Source organism: Pelodiscus sinensis, chromosome 1, assembly GCF_049634645.1.
Source record: "Pelodiscus sinensis isolate JC-2024 chromosome 1, ASM4963464v1, whole genome shotgun sequence".
NCBI classification, from domain to species: Eukaryota; Metazoa; Chordata; order Testudines; family Trionychidae; genus Pelodiscus; species Pelodiscus sinensis.
Genome location: NC_134711.1, coordinates 122,062,239 through 122,088,444, shown reverse-complemented (window position 1 = coordinate 122,088,444; position 26,206 = coordinate 122,062,239). Strand labels below are relative to the sequence as shown.

The 26,206-nt window shown below is 42.2% G+C and overlaps 1 protein-coding gene and 1 long non-coding RNA gene across 10 annotated transcripts in view; one reads left to right on the top strand and one right to left on the bottom strand.

The window, feature by feature from the left end:
* SHISAL1 (shisa like 1) overlaps positions 1 to 26,206 on the top strand; it is a 312,707-nt gene that overhangs the window by 260,541 nt on the left and 25,960 nt on the right. For 7 of the 9 annotated variants that reach the window (XM_075899698.1, XM_014575796.3, XM_075899724.1 and 4 more), the window contains 2 exons: positions 5,403 to 5,690; positions 7,415 to 11,537. In XM_075899698.1, the coding sequence (XP_075755813.1) occupies positions 5,403 to 5,690; positions 7,415 to 7,652 (526 nt within the window). In that variant the 3' untranslated portion in view covers positions 7,653 to 11,537. Of the gene's footprint in view, positions 1 to 5,402; positions 5,691 to 7,414; positions 11,538 to 15,195; positions 15,587 to 26,206 lie in introns of those variants that run through there. The other 2 variants (XM_075899734.1, XM_006127738.4) reach the window with 2 other exon arrangements.
* Positions 16,182 to 26,206, bottom strand: part of LOC112546529 (uncharacterized) — a 121,070-nt gene continuing 111,045 nt past the window's right edge. The window contains exon 3 of the long non-coding RNA XR_012896198.1: positions 16,182 to 16,313. This is a non-coding gene — a long non-coding RNA (uncharacterized LOC112546529). The remainder of the gene's footprint in view (positions 16,314 to 26,206) is intronic.

The window sequence follows — 26,206 nt, the reverse complement described above, 5'->3', positions numbered from 1 at the left end:
TGAGTCCTGTTGCAGGCAAGATCCAGGCTTGCCAGTTGCCTGCCTACCAAAGTGAGTGGAGGTGGGGTCAGGTGAAGATGCAGTGTGTGGGGCTACCTGCTCCCCCCTGCTGGTCCGTCAGCATAGCCCCCTCTGCATGCCAACTCTGGGCCAGCAGGGCCCTGCTCCCTCATCCCGTTTCCAGCTGGCATTGGCTGCTGTTGCAGGTTGTGGTGGCTGGTGAGGACTGGCAAGCACCAGGCAGCAGCCAGATGTGTGTTGCCTCTGCTGCCCACTCATCAGCCCATTATGTGCTCCCTCTCTCACCGTCCCCTCCCTGCTTTCACCCTTCATCCCTCTAGCTCCTCTGCTCTTCCATATCCCCACTGGCAGGGTGTATCCTGCTTCCAGTGCTGTGTGAAGAACTAGCTCCTGGTCAGAACACTCAGTTCACCAGCAGCCAGGCTTGCAGGCTCCTTCCTTCCCCCATTGCCTCTGCCTAGGCAAGCTCCCTGGGAATGCGCAAGTTCCTCTGGCTCAGGGCAGTGTCCAGGAGCTGCTGAGACCTGTATGTGCCAACGCCCTGCACACCGCTGGTACGGGGAAGCCTCTCCACCCCTCAGCTAAGCTCTGGAATGGCAGGGGATGCGGGTGAAGAGCAATTTCCAGCCTGTTTACACCCCAAACCATGCAGACTGCATAACAAGTGTCCGATGTTCAGCACAGGGAAACCTCATTCCATGAGGAGTAATAGCTAATTCGAGTTAGGGGTTTACTTCAAACTCCCGTTTCACTGCCGCATGTAGACGTGGGCAGTTATTCCGGGCTAGTCAGTTTCCAAAATGGCGACCACCCAGGAACGTGCTAATGAAGCACGGGATATTTAAATCCCGCACTTCATTTGCAATTTCGGTCGCCCTCATTAGCCTCCCTAGTTGGAACTAGGGGGCTAGTGTAGATGTACCCTCAGAGTTGCTAGACTAGGGAATTTCAGTAACAGATTGAATCAAAATAATTCTGAATCTTACTGACATTTGAAATCCTCACCTACATATGGATGTGAATAGTGATGTAAATATTAATGTATATGAAAATATTTTCTTGCAACCCAGATATTGCATCCAGGGGAAAGCACAGGAGAGAGATTGTGTAGTGGAACTAACTAAAAATGTAAAACTTAGGGCTCCCTACCTAGCTTCACTGTGCACTCTACAAGGGTGCGAGTTGCTGCACACACTGCATGTTATACTCTAATCCAGGGCTACTGCACATGCGGCCAATGGCCTGTTTGTTTGCAGCCTGCAGGGCGGTTTGGGTTTACGCAAGGCTCAATATGCGGCCCACGGCTGGGATCCTTTGAACAGGGCCTCCACTGGGAACATACTCCACAATGGTGAGGTGTCTCCCAGGAGGGGTGAACATTGAAAGATGCAAACAGATGGGCTGCCTGGATCTGATGGGTAGAGAGTGTTGGCATTTCTAGTCCCCAGGGAGGAGGTGCTGATGTGGGAAGTGCTTTGTATTTATGCCCATCAGTGTGAAAGAAGCAATTTGCATATATACTTGCATGTATATGCACCACACTTAAGTTATGGCCCTCGGCATGTGCTGTGAGTATCACTGAGGCCCCAGGGCTTCCAAAGTTGAGAAGCCTGGCTCTAATCTTTGGTGCAGGCCCTACTAGCATGAACTAAAAAACACCTACTTTGCATTAATGCAGTATTTTCTCAAAGAAGATTATGCTGATTTGAACCCTTTGGTGCATGCTGCAATACACATGCCCGCGGTATGCAGTGCAGGGCCACATAGACCAGCCGCCAAGGAAAAAACAGTCCCTTGAACTGAAAATGAAACCGAGTTGTTCTGACTCTCAGTTCTCCTGGTTGTCTCCCAGACTTCATTGTCTCCCAACAATGCACACAGTACCTAGACTTGCACATTTTTTTCATAGTGATTTCTTCTTGATGCATAGGAAAAGCTTTAATTTCAATAGTATGTGTATAAAGTGAATGTTTCACACCATTATAATCTTTAACAAACTGTACCAACGTATCGAGTTTCTCCCTGTAAGCAACCCATATAATTTATTAATTGCCTGTGATTTTCACAAGACTTCTGCAATAGGGCTCTTGTTCCACTATATCTTAATTAAAATAATGCATTCTTTCATTTTTACACTTGTCAGAAACAGATGTTATTTACAAGAAACAGATGGAGAACCCATATAAGGCATGATTAATAAATTGTTACTTTAAATTGAAGTGCTCATAATAGACCCAATTTTTCACTAAGTGATTTTAATGGAAAAAACAAAGGCCTAAACACAGCCATAAAAACATCCATTTGAACAACTATAAGAAAAAGTAATGTTCTTGCCTCCAAATTCCTGCCAGCGTATAAATGACACCATTTCTATCTTTATAGGAAACAAAAATACATTTTCCTGCCCTCTGTGGGACAAATCCTGCTCCTAGAAGTTGGCCTGTTGAGTTCAATGAAATTCAATTATTACAAATTAACAGGATTTCTCCTAGGGAATGAATTCTGTACACCTGTCTCCCCATTCATATTTTAATGTAGCAACTCCAAATTTTTACCAGTGTTATTTAAAAAAAAAAAAAAAAAAAAAAGAGTATGTCCAATGAAGAATCAGGAGCAATGCCATTGAAAATCTTGGTCCAAACCTTTCAGGTTATATTTTAGGATCCAGTCCTGCAAAGCCTTATAAAAAATTATCAGGTGAGATTCATAGTTCATAAAATTAAGCACATGTACAAGTTTTCACAGGAACAGGCCTTTTAGAGGATCAGAAGAGATTTTCAAAATGACTTAGCATTGATCTACCTCTATTCCCATTGAAGTGTTAGTACTAAACTCTACTGGAAATCCAAGTCTTAAATTATGTTTATTTGTAATTATGAAACTAAATGCTCACAGGACCCATTAAGGGTTAAATCTTAACATAACAGGAACTCAGAATCGTACCTAAAATTTTAATTTAAAACAAATTAAAGTTATATCAGCATGTTCTTTAAACTTTTGTCTTCCGTTTCCTAGACAACAAAAATCTACCTTCAAAATGCTTTAATTTTTCAGTTGCCTTTCTAGGCAAATTGTGGTGTCTAGCCATAATTTGTGAGACACACTGCACAGTGGAGGGAGCGGAGTCTAGAGTAAAAGAGAAATGTACAGAATTTGCTATTTCATACTGTATTAGCTTTGCTGAAAGCATTGACAGAAATACAAGAACAAAGCACTGCATTCAGGCTAGTACAGTAAATCTCAGGTAGCTACAACATAGTTTGCTGGTTCATAAGCATATGTTCTAGGGCTTATGAACCTGCTTAGTCTTTAGATATATATTGCATTTAAGAGCCTGAGCCTGAACCCTAACAGAGAACCCAAACTCCCCTTGAAAGACTCCCACTCACTCCAATGGGAGATGGGTCAGGCCTGTAGTGCAATATATCCCTGCCACTAAGTTTTACAAATGTATAAAAAGAAGTCGGGCCTTGCCGCAAGCTGTTTACAATCTAAATTAAACTGAAAGACTCTGCCCTGTCTGATACAGAACAGCCTAAGGCAGTAAATCACTGACTGGAGAGCTGGATGGAGGACTGTAGTGTCATTTTGTGAAGGATTGAAGCGATTTTTTTTTTAATTTGGCTTCATCCCAAGGTGGATCAAACACCAAACATTTCAAAATTCTCAGAAAAGGAAAAATTGTGAACCAAAACATTTTGTTTCAACTTCAACTTTTTTCTTTTGCATTATATGTAACTAATACAAAGTATTTTAACAATTCAAAACAGTCATTTTGCAACACACAATTGTTCTGAAACGGCCAGAATGGGATATTTCCACATTGATATTTTTCCTGGTTTTAATTCCATAATGAAATTTGGGAAAAATCAATCCAGTGTGACAGAACACTTAGATTTCAGCCAACCTGAATAGTCTGTTGGAAGGTTGGGTTCTGTCAGTTTCTCTCACCAGTTGTAGCTTAATACTTTCCTTGCTTTCACTGGTTTCAGCAGGGTGCTGGTGGTAGAATGACAGGTTTATATAATTTGGACGTCTGTAAATGATGTAAGCCTAAAGAATTACTTGGAGGCCATATTGTAATTCTTTGTGTGTTTTCAAGACTGTTTCTATCTACAGGTGGGACCTCCCTGGTCTAGCACCCTCGGAGCTAACCCTTCCTGAATGAGGGAATTTGCTGGATCAGGGAGTTCCTCTGCCACCAGCCTCCCAGGAACTGCCCTTCCCTCTGGCTGGCTCTGCTCCATCCCATTGCCACTGAGCTCCAGGGCTTGGGCTTGGCTCTAGCCTGCTGCCACCAGCCAGCTGGGGCTTTCTGGGGACAGAGCTCCCCAGCCACCGTGGACCTGCTTCTGCCCTGCTTGGCCAGGGCTCACCAACTGCCCCATTGTTGCTGCACTCGACCAGGGCTTCCTGGGGACTCTGCAGCTGCTCCACTGCTGCTGCACTGGGACAGGACTTCCCAGTCCCACTGCTGCCCCACCTGGCTGAGGCTCCCTGGGGACAGGGCTCATGGGTCCCAATGGTGGGTTTCCCACCACTGGACTCTGGACCAGCTCGTACTCTTGGGCGCCAGGGCTCTCTAGTCCAGCAACATCCGTGATCCTGCCGGACCACAGATGTTGCCAAACCAGAGAATCCCGGATTTAGGAGGTACAACCTGTACTTACCCTTTTGCTTCCTTTTCTTTTCCCACTCTCTATTGTGCATTTTTTCATCACCCCAGCCCTTATGCCTGGAACAGCCTTTTGTTGCCATACAGCTGGCAATCTCCATTTAAATTCCTCCTCAAAACTCACAATTTTGCTCTAATATAATTTGCTCTTTCCTAATCCCCAGTTTCCCATAACAAATGCTAATAGACCTAAAAATTACTATGTTTAAAAAAAAACAGCTAACCTTGCTGTCATAAATTTTCCCATCTCCCCTGCTTTTATCTCACTACTATTCTCTTTCACTTTACTTGATATCTTTACTCAGTCTGTTCTGCCTTTTTTTGTTAAGCTTTGGAGGCACTTTTGTTATATACCAGTGGCAGCCAATGGATGATATTGGTCCTGACCCTTACTCATACATATGTTATAGCTCTGCCAATATTTACACATAAGTCTACTATGTATTTTCACCTCCATACTTGCTTAAGGAATTATAGTCACTATTTTTGTAATGTTGTGTTTTAATGTATTTTACACTAGTGAAACAAGGCATTTGGGATATCTACACTCTTAACCCTGTTCTACCATAAATACCTGCTCCTCTTAGATGAAAATCCTGATTATTTTTAAAAACAAACCAACAAAGAAAACCCCTTGGTAAACAGAGTGTTACTGTTCTGTTAAATCATTTCCTTTGTTGTTTTCTTCTCCTCCTCCCCCCTGCAGCAATTACAGTGCATTGTTAGGAGTCTGGATCTATGGCTTTTTTGTTATGATCTTGCTCGTACTGGATCTTTTATATTACTCATCAATGAACTACGATATTTGCAAATTTTACCTGGCAAGGTGGGGGATCCAGGGAAAGTGGATGACACAGGCACAGAACCGATGGATTAACCCTGCTCAGGATCCAAGCCAAGTACAGACTCAGACTCAGACGTCACAGGCAGTACATACTTTGAAAGGAGATGCTTTAAATCCACCGTTGATGTCTTTTCAGAGTTCATCTGCCTGGTAAGTCAAGATATTTTGGCACCATATTCTTTTGTGGTATAAACATTCCTCTGTCTTTGGGAACATCATTATCAATTATGCACCAGATCCTCAGCTACTATATATTGGCATTGCTCCACTGAAGTCATCAGCTGAGAATCCGTCCCATATACATTTTCAGTATGAGCTGTGTTATAAAAATCACTGCTCAGAAGAAATGCATCAGCTTCATAGAACATTGTGGTAAAAATATGGTTGTCTCTAGAGACGTGTGCTGGAGGAAATGGAGGTAAGTAAATTGACAGCACTATGTGAATATGAATAAGTTTGGAAGGATTAGATTTTTATTGGTAAATGTCAGTAAATGTCAAGTTCACTGTACACACACACACAAAAGGACAAAAATATATTTCCATTGATAATCAAAATATACAGATCAGCCAAGTAAGAAAAATATTACTTGAAAACTTATTAGAGATTGATTTAAGGATATTTACTTTGGGTATTTTGACATGTGACTTTGACAATTCATACTTTAATGGTGATAAAGCTAACTTTTTGAATCTCAGTACCTACTGTCATTACATAATTATTGATATTCCCCATTGTCTGACTTTCCATAATTTCAGCTTTCTAATTAAATAAAACATTTTTAAAGCTTGGAATTAAACACTGATATTATCCATCAACATTATAAAAGATAAAAAATGAATTCTGCCAAACCTAAATATAAACAAGGTTGCATAGTCTTTGCTTCTACAGTGTCCAATGCAGTTAATTATTAAGCTAGTGTGCAAATACAATTCTAATGTACCAAAGGGTTTGCCATGTATTGCAATTAATCTGTTTTCAGTTTGAAAAAAAAACCCACACATTAACTCCAACTGCTCAATGTAAACACTAAGAAGTGGAAAACAGTTTTAATTAAAGACGTGAGAAATCCATGCTATCCACTGTGACACAGCAACAACATGAAAACTAGCTTAATGTCTTATCCTCTTAGCCTCAGAAATATAGCAATACATTACAGTGGGAAGAAAATTCTAAGGATTTAAAAAAGAAAAGTAAAATCCTAGAGTGTTTATAATTAATAATAATAATAATTCTGTCATTATATATATGTTTGTCAAATAGAGTTGGCATAGAGTTGCTGTGAATAGTTGATTGAAAGATATTTGTAAAATGGGTCATGAATTTTCTGGTGGACAATGCCCTTATCACAAAAAAATCAAAACATCTGAGGTGAGGAACCCGGGTAATTGGCCTTCAGCAGCCTGCCTCAAAAGTTCTTTGTAGTGTGTTGGTCTCAGGATAGGAGAAAGGGCCAAGGTGGTTGAGATGAAATTTGTGGAGGAGGTTGGTGGAAGAGTCAGGTCTGGAAAAGGTAACCAGATAGTCACAGCTAAATACAAATGGAACAGATTGTCAAGCATAAGACATTAACACATGTTTCAAGAAACCAGCCTTGGATTCCAGTTTCTGCTGTGATCCTCCTCAGGTAGTCTAACTTAACTTGGTCTGCTGGGTATCAGTGCAGGTTTTTCCCTCTAGGACTTCCAAGATCCTTGTTGCCTCTTCACCCTGCCCTCATTAGCATCGTGCAGTATGAGAATGGCAGGACTGAAGAGGGTATCGTGACTGAACTCAGACGCAGTACTCAAAGCACCTGGCACGTTATCATAGAAAAAGCATGTGCCAGGCTTTCTCCTCAAGTAACTGTTTGAATCCTTCAACCTCCAATACAGGAACCTGAGGTGCATCACACATTCCTGGTACTGGAAGCCAACTTCCATGAACTCTCCCAACATAGGTGTGTGTTCCTCCTCCTACCAGCACAAGTCATGGAGCACCACATTCTGGTCAGCACCAGTATGTGCATTCCAAGACCAAGTAGCAGCTTATGGAACATGCTGTCTGGACACTGGTGCTGATCAACAGAGTTCGAGGGAGAATGGAATGTGCTCAGGGCAGGCTAAACACTGACAATGGGGAGCGGGCACAGGCAGCAAAGGAATCAGTGCATTGTGGGAATGGATATGGGAATGGTACATGCCCTCCTGCTCCTCTACGCTGTGCAGTAGAGTAGGTCATGCCGCAGCAGAGGTATGCGCATACCCACATTGCCCATGCATGCTAGTGTTTGCATATTAGACAGTCCTTCAGGAACTTGCTTCAGGGCATCAGATGTGGACAGTGGGGCAGCACGAGGGAAGGCTCACAGCACAATAACACACATGCAACCGAGTATGCTCCCGAGTGTAGATGGACTCCATAGGAGTGTGGTTAGTGGGCTGGGTTTCTTTTTTCCTGTAGTGAAGCAAGTTCTCTCAGGGCATTTGGTCCGTCAATGATGTGATCATCTTCTCTGACGGAGTCTCCTTGTTTGCAGATTTAAGTGAGTCAAGTGTATGTCTTGGACTTTCTCAAATGAGCATATTCTGTTTAGGGACGTAAAAGCCTGTTGAATTAGTTAACCCATTAAACATTAAGTGTAACCAGTTAACTGATTAAATGGGGTCAGGTGACTTCTTCCAGACCCATGGCACTGAACCAGCCCTTGGGCAGTGGGCTGCTCCGGGGTAACAGTTAGCTTTGAAGCATGAAGTCACCCCTGGGATGGGGGGCGGGGGAATGAAAGCCAGCAACTATTTCAGTTCTCCCAATGCAGAATTTTTCTGGAAATTCCTTCGAGATAGTTAGAAAATCCTTTCTGCCTGCTTTCTTGTAGCAGTTTTAGCCCTGTAATCTATTGGAGCTGTGGCTAGCATAGCAGTTCAAAGCTTCTATATTCAATCACAGTGTGGTGGTATCTCTGAAGGCATGGTTGTATGCTTATCAGATACCCATGGGAAGTGGGTTGTGTTGGCAAGGGAGGGCAGTGCTGTCCCAAAAAGGCCTGGGGTCACGTGCTGCCTAGCTGACCAGGAAGGCTGGGGCTGCAACGCAGCTGCCCGGCTGCTCCAGGGACCAGAGTGAAGCCTTGGCTGTCCAGTTGGTCTGGGGACTGGGGATGCCTGGCCGCTCCAGAGGCCGGAGTAGGGTTGGAGGGTCATCTGGCTGCTCCACGGTCTGGAATAGTCTCAAGGCTGCATGACTGCTCCAGAGGCCAGGTGTGGCAGGGAGAGAGCTGGGGCAACATGACTGCTCTGGGGGCCAAGAAAGAGGTGCTAGCCTTGGCCAGGGTCCAATGGCCATACTAGGCTGGGGCACAGGAAGGAGGCCTGTGGCCAGGTGGACATGGAAGGTGTGGGGCCTTGAGCAGAAGAGGCATGACTGGAACTTGCCTCCCTAAGCCAGCTGTTCACCCACCACCTATGTGGATACATTCTTTCTACAAAAGCAGGCTTGGTTCAAAATCAGGGGAATACAAGCCTGATATTGATAAACAAACTTTCTTCAGCATTTGCATACCACTAGAAAAATAAAATTACAAGCAGCCAACATGAGACTTTATTCCATCTATGATTAGTGTCAGCTATTATATTCCCCTGAAGTTTCAATTCAATATTGTTGTGTTCTTAGCTTCCTGTTCTGAATTGTTGTGTGTCTGTTCATTCCATGTCAGCAGTGGGAAAAGTGTGTAAGCCTTTGCAAAATGCTCCAGTAATAAAATGATCAGGTTGTACAGTATGAATCCCACTTGAGAGAGACTACACTGAGGGATTGCTGTACTGTTGATTGTTTTATGGTATCTAGCTTATATGACAAAAAGTAATAAATCATTTACCTACACAGTTACCTAGAGAAATAGAACAGTGGCCAAACAGAAGTTACTGTTGGAGATAAAATCACAAAGAATGTGGAAAGTGATTAAAAGATGTTGCATTAATGGTCTTTTCGATGAATTTCACTGTTTGTTTGTTTTTTAAGGAAACGAAGCAGGTGGGTCTGTAATGTGCTTAATAATAATTAGGCCTTTAAATTTAGTTGACATTAACATAAATCTCTCTTCCCTAATAATTAATATGATGTACCCCTTCTGTCTGTTTCCCATGAGATTGTAATTACTCCTGCTTTCTCTTTTGTTAAGAAAGTGTCTACCACATTAAAGGTACTATTGGAAATAAATAATTATAGTTAGTCTCAATTACACTTTGAAATTCATTCCTCTGAATGGGTTGAAGAGGGATAAATACACTCATTTTATTGCTGCTATTGTGTGGCTAGAGAAATTCTATAGCATCAGATCCTCAGCTATGGTGCATTGACACCACATCTGATCTCCTTTCTACAAGGTTGGGTCCGCAGCACACTGAGATATAATGGGGAAAACTGTATCTTGGCAACAGTAAAGACTAGAAATTTCAACTTTTGTCCACAACTAAAACCAGACACATATGGCACCTTCTTATTCAGATCTGTGCCCTATACGGCTCCTGTGCTGGAATTGTTGACTTTATGGCAAAAAGGGGAGGAGGGGATTAAAAACCTTTTTACTCTGGTTTCACTTGCAGCTGTCACAGCTACATAGGACTGGTGCTGTGACCTCCCTCATATTTGAAACAATCTTTGGGAGGATCCCCTGCCATGGGCCAGACCTCCTAGAGCAGTGAGTGGTGCACAAACTTTGGGATTCTTGGGAAGGGGGCATAAAGAAACTGGGATCCCAGGGGATCCACTGACATAGCAGCAGCAGTGGGGTAAAAATGGGCCGAGCATTGTGGGGCAGGATGGGAGTGGGATATTTTACAGAGAGAGACTCCTCCTGCACTGCAAACATTGCTAGTCCTAGCCAGCAACCTCCACTCTTCTCTGGCTGGCCAACACTACGGGCAATGCCGACACCAGCAGCTGTGCAAATGTAAAGGGATTACTTCCAATTATAAGTAACTGAGTGAGGAGTGTGACAAATTCCATGAATGGTAGGCGGAAGGAGGGGGACTGCAAAAGTTTGCACAACACTGCCCTTGAGGTCTCTCACTTTCTGCAGGGCAAGTCACAAGACTGCACTACCTCCTTAGGGAGAACCTGTGGTCCTTCAGGACTCCTGCTTCACACCATGAGCTCTATTCAGTAGTTCCAACAGAGGCAAAACTTACTCAGCTAAAGACCTGAAAACTAAAATTTCCCAGAAGGCTATGTGGGGGGAGTGGGCTTTCTTCACTGAATTTCTCCTTACCTGAAGTCAGGAAGCTATTTTGCTGTCTGTATTTCATTAAAATACAAACTTTCTCCCATGTAAATTGTTTCAGAAACAGCCTTTGTGCTGGCTGGATTGGGCAGAGAGAATATGCAGTGATGTTAGAAAGAGCTTTATTAAACCCAATAGAAAGTTTTAGGGTATTTACTCTCAGAGCATGTACGGAAGTGTTGTTCAATCAATCATGACTTCTCTTCATTTTTAATTCATCACTCCGTCTTCCTGCTAAACTATCTGCCCTTCATTAAAATCAGCACCCAAACTAAAGTTTAAATTTGTCATTTTCACTGTGTACCCAGTAAATAAAAATTTGATTAATATATAGTTACAATGAGACAAATGTATTTTTTCAATTTCTCCTAACTCAGAAATGGGCAAAGTTGCGTTGCTCAAAAAATCCACTGTCAAAGAAAACCATAAAAATCCATTTTGGGGCAAAACAAACCATGGACCAAAACCAAAAATTTAACTTTTAATGAAGTTTTAAACTGTGTTATTCCTGAAATGTTATAGAAATCTTTATAAGCAATTACCCTCATGAAGCATGTAAAAACTAGTGTTGAGAGTGGAAAATGTTTTGCAAGCTAGCAGTCATTTCATTGACCTTTGGTAAAATTATTTGTATTGCTTTAGTATGAAAAGAATTCTATACATGTAACAATTTAATTTTCCTTTTATGATTTCACCTGTACCTTTTCAGCATATACATCTCCTTACCCCTTCCCATCCCCCCCACCCCCACCTCCCAATCAGCAAGTGGCACATTTGGAAAAAAGAAAAAAAACAAATGCTCAACCCAATGTTGTCTAGAAATCTTTGGTTTATTAGCATCAACCAGGATAATATAAAAGAGAAAGTGCCACAATTTATCTGTTCTGAAAGCTGAAACAGAAGAGCAATAGTTCACACACAGCAGCTGCTGTATCCATGCTTAGTGAGGATTTCCACAAAAGTTCCCGGAAGTGTGTGTTTGCTTCTTTGGGCATATATAAATCACAGCTTTTTCAATTATGCACCTCCTCCTATGACAAACAACATTTACACTGTAATGCGATGTGAGATTTAGTGTTTAACTGTGTTCCCATATTTGATTTCATGATAACTGAGTAAAAGAAAATACTCCAGGGATATAAAATCAATATAATAAGAATCAATACCAGCTATCTTGATTTGATTAGAGAAGGGTTGTTTTTTTTTCTTTTTAATTTGAATATAGCTTGATCTCAAATCTTTTTACTGTATTTATAAGGATTCATATTTCAAATTCAGCAGCCTTCCTGCAAATTGAATTCTTATTGACTTCAGTGGCAATCTCAGTACAGAGTAGGGCCCTCAGTTGCATAGTAATTAGCCAATTATAGTTATATGTAAAAGTAAAGCTCTTAATTTAATAAAGCAAGCCCAGCAACACACTTTTATTGTAATATTGCAAGAAAAAAAATCCTGTTTTAACTTTCAATGATTTACCTTTTCCCCCCCCTTTTCTCCTAAAGCATTAAACGGGGATCATACGTTAGGATCAGGTGAGCATATCCCACATGCTCCGTTTCCTTTGACTGCAGGAAACAGACAGCAGTGGGTTCCACCTAGTGTTCCCTCTGTCTTTGTGTGTGTTCCTCCATCCCCACACAAAGCTATTCCCCAGTGCCTGTAGTTGATTAAGGAAGAAATAAGTAGATGTTTCCTTTAGCTAATCCTTATTTCCCCTTTCTTTTTCAGCAAGTAAGACACTGCATGATATAATAGTAGCTCAGATCAACTACGGTCTGATATAGACCAGATTTGGGGAATGACCTCAATATCAAGTCTTCACCAATTTAATTATTATACTATTAATGAACAAAGTGAGGTGCTGGTTTAATATATTTTTAGAAGTCCTATTATCAAATTATTGACATACTCCTAGCTTTATATATAAATTTTCATTGCTCCAAGGGCAGATTCCAGAACCTCAATGTATTTCAGCAGTGCCAGCGATAAAGCATTTAAATTTACATAAACTCTTACAGAGTGTCCCTAATATATCCAAGTTCCCTTGTGCTAGTTAATGAATCAAAATCTCCTTCTACATAGCAGACCGATGATTAAGAATTGGCAGTGTCTTACTGTTTAACATAGTTTGTGTGTAAGATTAAGCTATTTCAACTCAACAATAATAAAACCTCATATCGAAATGTTAAAAAATGTATTGATATGTGACAACTCAATTTGTGTGCATAGAACACACACACACACACACACACACAGAGAGAGAGAGAGACATATAAATATAAACTAAAGCATTGCTGAAATTGTAAAAAGAAAAGACTCATAATAATTCTAACTTCATATTCCCCTGGAATGTTTCATATAGATCTTGCTTTCTATATGGTGTCCAGCTCCTGAACTTTGATGGAGCATGCATGACACAACAGCAGGAGTGGGTTGCAATTACTTAAAATACAAACGGTCTTCAGTCTTGCAACACACAAATTTAAAATAGGCAAGTACACCAAGACCAATCACAAGGCTGACAAAGAGCCATTCATGTAGTGAGCATGACATTTACCTCAATTAAATCAGTGTGCAATTTCTCTTCTGTGGATAAAAAAGGTAACTTACAGTAGCTGCTCTAGATTCTGTTCTAACATTTTTCATACACTCAAACAGGACTTTTGGAATGCAGAATCCAGCTATTCTGAAACACTCCTTTTGTCAGTTTTAGGATGCACTTATTTGGCAGCATTGTGCATTTATCTTTGAAAAGAATAATTACAAATTACCTCTCCATTAAGAAACATTGGAACAAATTCTCTGCTGCCATAACTCCACAGAAGTCCAAGGGAGTTACACCAGCAGACAACTGAGCCCATTAGCCCTACTGATTCGCTGAGGAATTACTTGATTAAGCCCATTATCTTGGTTGATACCTTGTTTGTTGAAATAGCTCATGAAATATTCATAATATGAAGAGAAAATGATGTTTTTCTACTTTAGCTCAGAAGATTATTGTTGTAAATTTCCCCACATTGCTTAAAAATCTGGGCATGCTGCTCTGGCTAATGCTATTGCAGTTCTGGGTCTCCTCTCTTGTTGTTAATGGATTTAAAGCTAGAGTAACTCTACTGAAGCCAGGTGAGTTACACTGATGTGAAAGGAAAAATCAGGTGCTAATAACTCTTCCCCCCCCAGGCTTGCTCTGAAATGTTACCTTTTAATAACCCTTTAGTTATTGTGTAGCGTAAATTTCCCCTGTAGCTTCCATTGAACGGAGTGGTTCAGATCTTGTACTACACTTACAGGTGCAGTTAAAAGACTGCCCATCCCAGAGGGGCTGCAAAATTGTTGTGAGGGACACAGCAGCTATGTGCCAGCTACTGCTTAGCTGTTATGGAGGGAGAGGGGGAGTGAGGATGCAAGGAGACGCCTTCTCCATGCATGGCTTGCAGAAGGACTAGGCAGAAATGCAGACCCTGTGCTTCACTGGGTACCATACCAGGGTACACCAGAGTGAGTGAGAGGAGAAAACAGCACTTCAATGATGTTAGTCTCTCCTTTCCTACTTCTCTAAGGATCCTGGGAGAGATTGGTAGGGAGGAGACAGACAGATTGCTCCATCCGTTGCCAGTCTCCCACTTGTTGTGGTCAGCTGAGCTGGCTGGTCGTACAGAGTGCAGCGCGTATGCTTTCAATCAAGACTGGATGTCTTTCTAGAAAATTGCCAGAGCTCAACTAGAAGTTATTGGCTTAAAACCACACAAACATGGGGTAAAATTCTATGATCTGTGTTATGCAGTAGGTCAGACTAAGTGATCCTAGTGGGCTCGGTCTGATCCTAAACGCTATGCATACACAGGAGTTGAGAGAGGCACTCTACCTCCTTGAAACAACAGCTGTCCCAGGGGTTCTGCAATCTAAAAAATTGTCCCAAAACCATAGTCTGTAAAGTGGACTGGGATCCTTCCACATGACGTGCATGTTATTACTTTCTCTGCACAGAACCATTGTTTCTTTCCCAAGTCAAATACTGCGCAAATCTTACGCATAATATTTCAGTCAGTGGTTTTCATATCCTGCAGTGAAAAAACGGAGGCATTTCAAGGGACAAGTCTGACCAGTTTCCTTCTCAAAATCATGGCGCGCTGTATAAAAGGGCAGAGGTGGCCAACAATGTTTAAACTGTTTGTCATAGCAGACCACTTTGGTATTTGCTTGAGACAAAGAGGGCCATGTATAGTCATAATATTATTATAACAAAAGGAGTCTGGAATCCATTACATGTTCTGCTGCCTGCTTTGTAAAAGAAAACCATAAATCTCAGAAACAGTAAATCTGAGTTAGGAGAATGGTGCTGCATCAAACAGCAAGTGGATCGTACAGGCCAACTAACACCAATTTTTTCTTTAGTATGGAAACCATCTGAGACACGTTCAATGGCCTGTGTGGTCGGAATCCAGGGTCTGGTGGACATACACCCACAACACAAACCAATACCATCACATGTGGCATCAGCTTCAGGAAAGAGGTCAACGACTGAACAAGATTAAACTGCTCTTTTCACAGACGTGGTCTTTTGAGATCAGCACAGATGTGTATTGGCATGATCTTGACCATGCCACTGCTTGTTGACTATTGTGGGAGTCAGGGTTTTGCCACGCAGGCAAGCTCTTTGAAAATACACAGATCAGACCTCAACCAGCAGCAGGTAAACCATTATTCCTGGGCAACATCATACAGGACACACATGTAATGCAGAGAGGTCTGCCACTGAAAAGATGAGTGCTAACAAACTGTCCAGGTGAGTATTTATAATCTGATTTAATCTTCAACAGATTTTGTGGTACTTGTGTCACACCCCTGCATGAAGGCAGTCGGTGTAGGGCTGCACCAACCCAGGGGGAGCATGCGAGGGACTGTGCTCTGCTCCTAGGCACCCTGACTATCCAGGACTGTGGTGTGCCATTAAGATGGACCAGATTCGCATGATGACCCTATCCAGTGGGCTGGAGCACAGGGAGGGTGAGACTAACATTGTGCTTCCATCTCAGCTCCTTTTCAGCATCTTCCTCCATGAACGGAGCAAGGGTGAGTGGGTCACAGGGATTGGCTGATCGCCTGAGTTGAGGGGAGGTGTCCTTATGCTACTGATCTGGTCCAAAATGAGGTCAAACACATACATTATAATAAAATATAAATGATCTGTGGTTTGCACTGAAATGTTGATATACCAGTTTGGTTACATACAAAAGTATTAGCTGGAGCTTCTGCTCACTAGAGGACACCAATTTACTCAGATGGTTGCTATAGCTATACCCTTTCGAGTCAGGAAGATGGACCTGTCAGATTTCTGGTATTTCACCATGTCCTGTCAGTCAGCAAAGTACCCTGCCAGTCTTGAATGCAGAGGTGCAGTGATGGTGAATTGTATGACTGATGTTTCACATGGGCATGCACACCTTTTTCTGCTGGAGGCCACAGCTGGGCATTGTGTGGTAGGAGTAGCAAGGGAACGGCTAATATGGAAGCTGTGGAAGGGAAGAGGAAAAGGTTGATAAGTGGCACAATAGGATGAAGGGAACCTCAATCATATTTTTCCATGTAGGGCAATATAAACATTAATTTAGGTCCAATGCAGGGGATCTACTCATATGACCAAAATGAAACACAATTTGGGCCATTTTTGTTCTACATCAGAATTAAAAATAGACTAATGAAAAACCTCAACTTGTGCATACACCGAATCCCCACATTAATTAAGGGCAATAACACTAAACAATGGTAAGGTGCAAAATTATTTAGCATGTGTGTAACTAGCACAGCTAAAGTAAATCACCTAAGTAAGCCAAAGCAACCTGAATAGCTGCATGTAAAAATAAATTAGAAAACTAAGTCAGCTTGGTGGATATCATGTGAGAGAAGCTGAAGAATTGAGTAAATGCCCTGTACAAATGTCAGAAAAAGCATACCAAACATATTTCATTGTATGTTCATTCTCTTTGCATTCCAAATGCATTATTTTTGCATAATAGATTATAAACAGTTCTTACATGGAGGCTAATATTTTTGCAAGAGATTGCAAAATGTAAAACCAACTAGGGAAAAATTATTCTAAGATGGTTCTTAGAGAAATAACTTTATCTGTTCCAAAGACCTGATCCTGCACATTGGTAGAGCCGTGCACCCGCACAAACCCCCACTGAACTTCAGGTGGGGTGGGGCAAAGGATTTCTAGCTGTGCGCAAACATTGCCCGATTGGGGCCTATTTGCTCAGTCCTGCAAGATATAGACATCATCTCATCCTTAGTGCCTGGAGCCATAATACATACATATGAGGGGAAAATGCATTTTTAAATTATAATTTGCATTAACATAATTCAGAGAATTTTAATTTTGCCATTATTAGCCCATGAGATTAAAGCCACATGTCGAGACTGTCCCACATGGCTATGAAGCCAGCCAGTCCTATAATAGGTGTATCGAAGATGCTACTTCATTGATGTAAATGTTCTTCGATTTACATTGTTCATTTTGTGCTTAGTCTCCTAAATCATTTATAAGCAAAAACATTGCTTTCTATGGCTTGATTTTTAAACAATTCTTGCTGCCCATGCCCACAACTGATTTGTAGGTTTTGAGGTTAGGTTAGCTGGAAGTGACAACTCTGTTCAGTGCCTTGAAATAGGAATTGGATGTCTGCTGGTAGCTAGCGGCTTCATCTGATGGTATTGGACCTTGATGGATTGCTTTATCTTTCTGGGGAGATTTGAAATCTCCCCAGAGTCTCTCCTGCTGCCCAGCAGGGTTTCAATCTCTTGCTAAGTCCCTGAAGTATGGTCTCTACATCAGAGAGGAGGTTGAGTAGGAAGTCATCACAGGTACCTGAACAGCAACGTTTACCTAGAGAATGGTGTAAAGTAATGTGCCTAACACAAAGCTCATGATATCATCTACAAGTTTTGTTAGTCTTTAAAAGTGCTACTAGACTATTTGTTGTTTTTTAAGTTTTTCCTGTTACAGACTAACTCGGCTACCCTTCTGAAACAAAACGTTATAGGCATGTTCCCATGACTTCCAGGAGACCTACCCAGGTAAGCCCTTTAAGATAGCTGACAGACAAGGGTTTGAGTCCCTTGGATCAGGATCTCCCACTATTTGAGAAACTTTACTATGGCATGGCTATATAGGCTTACAAGAGGAGGGAGGACTTGGGCATTAGATTGCTGTTGGGGAATGCTGGTTCACCTAGAAAATCATGTGTGCCTAACTGGCTACAAGTCCCAAATTTGCACCTAATTCGTCCAGCAAGGGCAGAGAATAGTTAAGATTCACAGATACTTCTCAAAACAAATACAGTGGGGCTTGGAGAGAGAGGGACCAAATCTGTCCCATTGGCATTAACAGGCTTAAAATTAGAATGAAACATCAGGGCTTTTAATATTAAAGAAACCTGCAAGTGTAAAAAAGAAAATGTCTGAAGAAGTAACTTACAAAACGATCATGGACACAGAAATAAGGAGGTTTGGGTTTTCTACCCTTGATATATTACAGCACACTATAATCACTAGACCTAATGAGCTGGAACCTCATGGGATTCTCTCTTACATGTTCAAGTGTCTTAAACAGCAGGGCAGATTTAGACCTGAATCTTCACCACTCGTAATTAATGGGGTGATGTGACAGAAGCTTGTTTCTAATGAAAGTAAAGTTAGTATTTCTAAAGTGTTATCAGTTTTATTTAAAATCTTGACTCGTTTGTCACCAAAGTCAGCAGAATTTTTTTGTAATGCAAAAGCATTTGACAATCTTTTCCCATACAAAATATTAAAAACCATATGCTTTGTGATGCACAAAGCTCACAGGTGATAGGTGTAGGAATGTATCCCTCTCTTTGCCTCCTGACCAAACTGGGACTGCTGCATTCAGCAGCATTTCACTCACTGCCAGGGCCATTTCAAATGTTGTTTTGTGTTAAAAGCCTTCTGTGACTTAAACTAAACATGGAAACACCCATCTGCTTCTGAAGTATTGTCAGAAAATAGCAAACTAAAAGGTCAATTAACGTCTGCTCCTGCCTGGGCCGAATGCAGGAAAATAAAATAATGAAAATCAAATCTGAACATCACCCACACATAAACTATATCCAGCATTCCCAACAGGTGTCTCATGGTCAGAGTGTGAACTCGGATACACTAGTATGAATCAGAAATAGCTATTCCAGTAACAGAAGTCACAGTAAATGTGAAATCAGAAACAAATCCAGTTGAGACTATAGCTGGATTGTGGTTGGGTCTTTTTGATAGTGTCATATCCATGTTTAATTAACTACTCTGGAACAAGGAGTGTGACATTACTAACCTCATCACCAAATGTTTCACGATCTACTTTAGAAGAAGTGGGCTGTGCCCACAAAAGCTCATGATACCATCTACTTGTTTTGTTAGTCTATAAGTGCTACCAGATCATTTGTTGTTTTTATCTACTTTAGATCAGAGTAATTTACCTTCTAATTATTGTCTTTGAAACATACCAAGAGTTGCAATGATGGCATCTTAAAGGCAGCCTAGATAGGTTGCTAATGTGTTTTTTCTAACCATTTGCATTTTGCTGGGACCTAGGTACTAGTGTCTTTGAAGTTTACTTCACATAGAATAACAGAGTTGGCAGCTGTTTGAAACCCTGGATTTTACTGCTTAAATGTCAGAGTAAAAAACTTGAAATCAGCCCAGCCACTTTAAATATTGCTCAGTGCAACAACTCAGCTTCAAAGGAAAAGGCCCATATTACCGCATTCAGTCTGGCCATTGATCTCAATAGTACTTCAAAGATATCTTAGCTGGCTGATTTCAATTTCATTTTGCATTTAAAAAGCTAAATCAGGCATTGACAATCACTCCCAATTTAGCTTTTGTAAATACAGTCTCAACTGGAAATCAGCCTCTGAAGTGCTATTGAGCTGAAGCTCATCCTAGAGAGGATCAAAGAGAAACAGTTCCTAGAATTGACATTGAATTGTGTAGCCTCAAGTTGCTGAATCAGATCTGACCCAAATTAGCAGTGACCAAAAAAACTTACTACCAGAATGGTGCTAGAACAGTCATGGGCAACCTGCAACCCATGACAGATGGCTGAACTTTTTCTAATCAAAATCATTTGATGTAAAAATTGGGTTTACAGCTAAACAAAAATTTACAAAGATTTTCTGTTACTGGATTTTTTTTTTTTTTCAAATAAAGTGGGGAAAAAATTACATTCCTCATTCCTGACCAACTCTAGTTACATCTGGTCTACTATTATGACAAATAGTTGGATGACCCAACCAAAATAAGAGGCTATTGTGTGTCTCACACTCAATCTCTCAGGACACATCTACACTATGGGAACAAATTGATCTAAGCTCTGCACTTTGAGTAACTTTAATAGTATAAATCACATCAATGAAAGATCAAATTACTGCTGGGTCGACAAAAAAAAATCCCTCTCCCCCCCTTAACTCCCCTTACTTTTTTTGTTCTGGAGAACTACCAGAGGCGATGGGAGAGGGATCAGTGGTCAATTTGTTGTATCTATATTAGATGCAATAAATTGACCTCTGCTGGATCGATTGGTGCCTTGTCAATCTGGCCCGTAGTAAAAACATGCCTTATGGGAGGTCTATATGGCAACTGAAAGATGATTCCAGGGACATCTTTAGGTATTTGCAGCAGTTTGGGGCACCACAAGTGCACCAAATTTAGCAGTGCCTGATGCTGCATATGCTTATGGATACACAGTCCCTAGGTTCATCCCACCTGCCACACCCTCTACCTGCAGACTTTGCCCAGCCTCTGCTCACCAGGTAGTGGGAAGTGGCCCAAGCATGGGACTGGAGGAGCACGGGGCAGCCAGAGACTGGAGAGATGAGCCAATCTCCCCTTCAGAGCACCCCTTCTCTTCTTCCAGTTCCTCTGGTCACTGCCTACTCCTCCTACCCTGAGGCTGCAGCCGAGTTTCCCTCCTTGGCCTGCACTAGGGTGTCCCACTCTCTGAGACCAGACACCATTGCAACAAATGGCATCTGGAGCATCTGGTCTGAGAGCACTGGCAACCCTTTACCCCGCACTTCTGCTTCCTCTCCTCCATGGAGTGGCCACTTCCACTCTGTGGAGGGAAGGGTACTGGTTCTGGGCTGCGTAGGTTACCAGCACAAGCAGCGTTGGCGTCTCAGTGTGGGTGGGCATGCACGCACCTACTAGCTCTGCTTAAGTTACGATGCTATAAACAGCTCCGTGGTCACAGCAGTACAGGTAACAGCTCGGACTAGCAGCCCAATTACAATCCTGTGGGACTCCCCAAGTACGGGCTCAGGCAGCTAACCTGAGCTGCCACTACAGCCACACTTGTTTTAAGGATATTCATGAAGGATTTGAAGAAAAGGATATTGGCGTTCAAGAGGAGCTGTTATAGAAAGATCCTGAGAATAGGATGGATTCAGAAGGTCACCAACGAGGAATTATACAGGAAGATACTGCCAAAAGAGAACCTACTGCAGAAGGTTATACAACGGAAGTTACAGCTATTCGGGCATATTTGCAGAATGAATGAAGAGTTAAGACCCTGGTATTTGGCATAATGGATGGTCCGAGTAGGAGAGGCAGACCCCACAGAGAATAGGTAGATGATATAGTAGATTGGTGCTAGTCTACAGAAACTAAGCCTCTCCACACTGGACAGGGAAAGATGGAAGGAAAGAGTGAGGGAGGCATCGGATACCAACGGGCATTAAGCCCATGGTTGTTGATGATGATGATGATGATGATAAGCCTGAACACAGTCAGCTTGTGTCTGTCCACCCATCTAGTGGCAGTGTAGACATACATGATATACCTTTGCCTTAAAACAGAAGCAAGTGAGGGTAGAAAAGCCAGATAAATAACTGATTTTTTATTTCATTGGGAATGCTGAAAAAGTGTAGGGGAGGGTTTAAAATATTAGCAAATCAAAAATTCAGAAGTGCTTTGTTTTGAGTTGAACAACAAGTTTGATTCAACCTCAACCAAAGTGTTTCATTTTGATTTTTAGCATTTTAAAAAAGTAAATATGAAGGAAATCTCATCAAAAATAATTTTGAATTGAAAAAAAAATCAGGGTTTCATATTTGGAAAATGATAGAGCAAATCTTTAAACTGTTGTTTCTTTTATTCAGCAAAACTGACACATTTCACAAAATGTTTAGAAGAAAGGGCTTTGAAGACTCAGCGTTTTCACAGAAAAGTGTCTCTCAGTTCTTCTGACCTACAAAATGCAAGGAGAACGAAGAGTAACAAAGTCATAATGGGGGCAGGGACCCCAATGCAGGCTTGTTTTTAAGAAAAAAAAATCAGCTATCCTCAACCAACACAAAACCAAACTGTCATTGAATCACATGCCATATCTCAAAAAGAATGAAGGAGCAGCTAATTGATATGATATACCTGTGCCTTTTTCTAACCTAAGGTGTTAAATCCTGAATAACTCCGTTGAAGTTACTTGGGGGTTTATACCAGTGTTGATGCATTAATTCTGACTGCTAACCTACACCGTCCACTGTCAGCCTCACTGCAAGTATTCATGTGGTTAAAGGCTTTGCTGGCTCTGGTCTATTGTGCTCAGTACTCAACAGGATCAAGTCCTTAGGGCAGTGGTCACCAACCAGTATATCAGGATCACCAATCAGCCTCTGACAGGTGATCTTGACTGGTTTGGCCAAGAGGCCATCAAAGTGCTGGCACTTCAGCTGCCCCTCCCCCCATTGCTGTTCATCTCCTGCCCTTTGCCTTGGAACGGTCCCCTCAGGAGCCTCCTACTTGCTGGGCAGGGCAGGGGAGTGAGAGGAGGGGTTGCTGATGTCAAGGTGCCCCCATCCCACCCTGTATCCTTTCTCCGCAGAGCAGAGAGGGGGCACAACAGGACTTGGGATGGAGTTTGCTGGCTGCTTTTGGGAGTGGTGCCGGGGCAGAGCAGGAGTGAGCCTGCCTTAGCCCCACTGCAGCACCCCCCAGGAGCAGCCAGAGGTAAGCAGTGCCCAGCTGGAGCCCACATCCTGAAACCCTTCCCCAGTCGTGAACCTCTCCAACACCCCATGCACCTGCCCTAGCCCGGAGCACCCCTGCATCTAAACACCCTCCCAGAGCTTGCACATAGAACCCCCTCCACCACCCCAGCTGCCTGCCCCAAGCTCAGCTCGGAGCCCCTCACACTCCAAAGCCTTTAATCCAAGACCAGAACCTGCACCCCAACCCTGCACCTCTGCCCCAGCCTGGCGAAAGTGAGGGAGGTTGAGGGAGGCAGAAAGGCATGAGCAGGGGCAGGGCCTTGGAGAAGGGGCAGGAACAAGGGTATTTGGGTTTGAGGTAGATCTTGGATGGCACTTAAATTCAAAAAGTGACCTCGTGCTTAAAAAGGTTGGCGACCCCTGCCTTAGGATAGTCTCCTGCAAAGGACCATGGTCAGTCTGCACAAATGGAAACTTTCTGTTTCTTTCAACACACAACGCAAGATTGTTCACAAGTAATTTGAGGTGTATACTCATGGAACACAGAAGCACACTACTGAGACACGTTCTATTCCTGCTTGCCTTGGAGTAATTACAGAGTGACTACTTGCACAGTCAATAGAGTGGTGCTGCAAGGGAGAGCAGAAACAAGCTCAAAAATACTCAGGCATTCTTTGTTGCTATTTAAATTCATTACCGTAATGCCAGGCAATTTAAAGTAGTAATTGCATCTGTGATTCATCAAAAACTAAACAAATTAAATACTCACTAAATATTTCTATTACGTGTGGCTTAGTGCTATCAGTTTCATGCACTTTCATCATAGCTGTTTGTACCAGGATCTGACACCTGATGGATCAGATATGGGACCAACTTCTAAAGAACTCCTCTTTGGCTCAGGGCCGGCTCGAGCCATTCCTGAGCCCAGCAGCTGGAGCACAACGCATGCACGGCTCCGCCCCCCGGCACACTGCACACCTTACAGCTGCAATCGGGTGCACAGCGCCTGATTGTAACTCTAAGGGGCGCCGCGCAGCCCGCAGCCCCGGGCGCGCAGCACCTAATGGCAGCTCTAAGGGGCGCTGCACTGCTGGGCATGCAGCGCCCCTTACAGCTGCCATCAGCTGCCCCCCACAGGTTGGCATGCCCCTCTCCCCCAATCCGGCCCTGCTTTGGCTACATCTAGACAGCAGGGCTATTTCGGAATACCGGAAGAATTCCGAAATAGCTATTCTTTAAACACGCACATTATTTTGAAATAGATTTCAATATAATGAGCACGCTATTCCGGCATCCCTGAAACCCTCGTGGAGCACTTTATTTTGAAATTTGATCAAAATAAGATACATAATCCTCGTAGCTCAATTTGTGTATTTTATTTCAACCTATAGGTGCAGTGTAGATGATCCCTTGGTGAGCTCAAAAGCTTGTCTCGGTCACCAACAGAAATTGGCCCCAAAAAAGTATTACTTCATCCATCTTGTCTCTCTCATCTATTGTAATCCATTCTGAGCCGCCTCAGAGCACACAAGTTCCATTTCCATCATGTTCCCAGCTTTCCATTGTCAAAAAAATGCCATGAGTCACAAGGAAACTTGTTGAATATGGTTCATTTCAGAACTCTAAATCAAAATAGTACATCTCTTTCCAATTTTAACTGAAAACAAGCCCATCTTGAGGGGATTCTGTTTTGAAATTATCAGGCCTTTGTCCTTCAGCGTCCCTGAAAAAGTCTCAAATGTTTCTTCATCCACTAGAATTAAATTAACAAAATCACTGATCAATCAGACTAAAATCACCTAGAACAATACCTGTCTATTGGCATATTTAAGGCATCATTTCAACTAAATTCCATGAGAAAATATGTAACTGCTGAATAAATCTCATGCGATACAGCAGCATATGTTGTGACTAAAAGAGCCACTTTGTTTTGTGTACAAGATAAAAAACACCAACAATCATTGTGTAAATATCAAAAGGCACACAGCAGTCATGTACAACCATAATACAAAGGGACGCGGAGGTACAGTGTAATCCCACTCACTAACGATGATAATATGCAAAGGTTAGCTAGCTATATGTACACACACACACTGCAGGCAGAGTTCGGGAACATGAAAGAGAGGGCCACCAGAGGGCTAACAACTAGAGACTCCTCAACTAACAGCCAACTCAGCCTGTAGCCCTTCCCCCAGCTGCATTTCCTATATAGCAGTGGGGGTTGGGGTAGTACAGCTATGCAGCCAGGAGGAGCTGCCTACACAGGGTATCCTCTGGGAATGGTGGCACCATCTTCCTCTCCTTTGGCCACTGCTTTTCCTGGGAGCAGAGCCTCAGGGATCAGCAGATACCGATTTCTATCCGTGGTGACCTGCATCTGTAGACCTGAGAGAGAACGTGGACTAGCAGCTAAACAAAAAATTTTTATAAAAATCTTTGATTGTTTTGTTCCTCAAAATGTGTTTTTAAAAACACAAGAGACAAACATATGCCCCCCACCTCATCCTATAGAGTAACTGATTACACAGCTGCTGCATAATAGCAATTGCTGTCAATGGGAGTGTGTAATGATTACATAATCGGACTATAGAATGTGTCAGTCTGAAAACAGAGGGGAAAATTCAGCTCTCGGCACCATCTGCCAAATCTCATCTCTAATATTCTGCCTGTGCAGAAATTTGGAGGTATGGGATTTTGCATGTATATGTATGTTTTAAGAATCCTGACTTAACACACCAGGATTTTTCATTATATTGCATGTATGTGTAATATTTATAGAATGTTTTATTCATTGTTTGAATTTTTACTTCCTGTCTATACTCATCTCATATATTAATCCAACACCTGAAACAGTTATCCCACTGTAAACTGCAAAAAATAAATGCGCTTGATATGAAAAATAGATACAGCCAGTTAATTGCTAATAACAAGAACAAACATGGGACAACCACCAGCAGCTGGCAGCTGGCATCATTCAAACCCAAATCTCCATACTTCATAAATCGTCATGCACACCAAGCCAGACTAAGTGAAGCACCTCACCCAGATGCTGATAAATAAGCAAATTATTGCAAGAAAACTTGTTTTCCTTTGGTGTCTACTTCCACTCTGACTCTAAAAGAGCTGCTCACCAGAGGACCATACCATTCTTCGATTTATAGACAGAGATCCTACTCCAGCCAAAGGGAGTTTGCACATAGACAAGTCAATACTAAGATGCAGCCCTGAAATGCTTTTTTAAAAATAAACACAGCTCCATTGCTGGAGTCAAAGAGCACTTTTTTTCAAGGGAGCAACTACAACTAGGGTCACCTCAAAAAACCTTGTTTTCCTTCTCCCTCACTGTTAATCTTTTCTTTTCCTGCAGCATTAACTCTCAAACCCTAGATCAGGAGTTGGCAACCTTT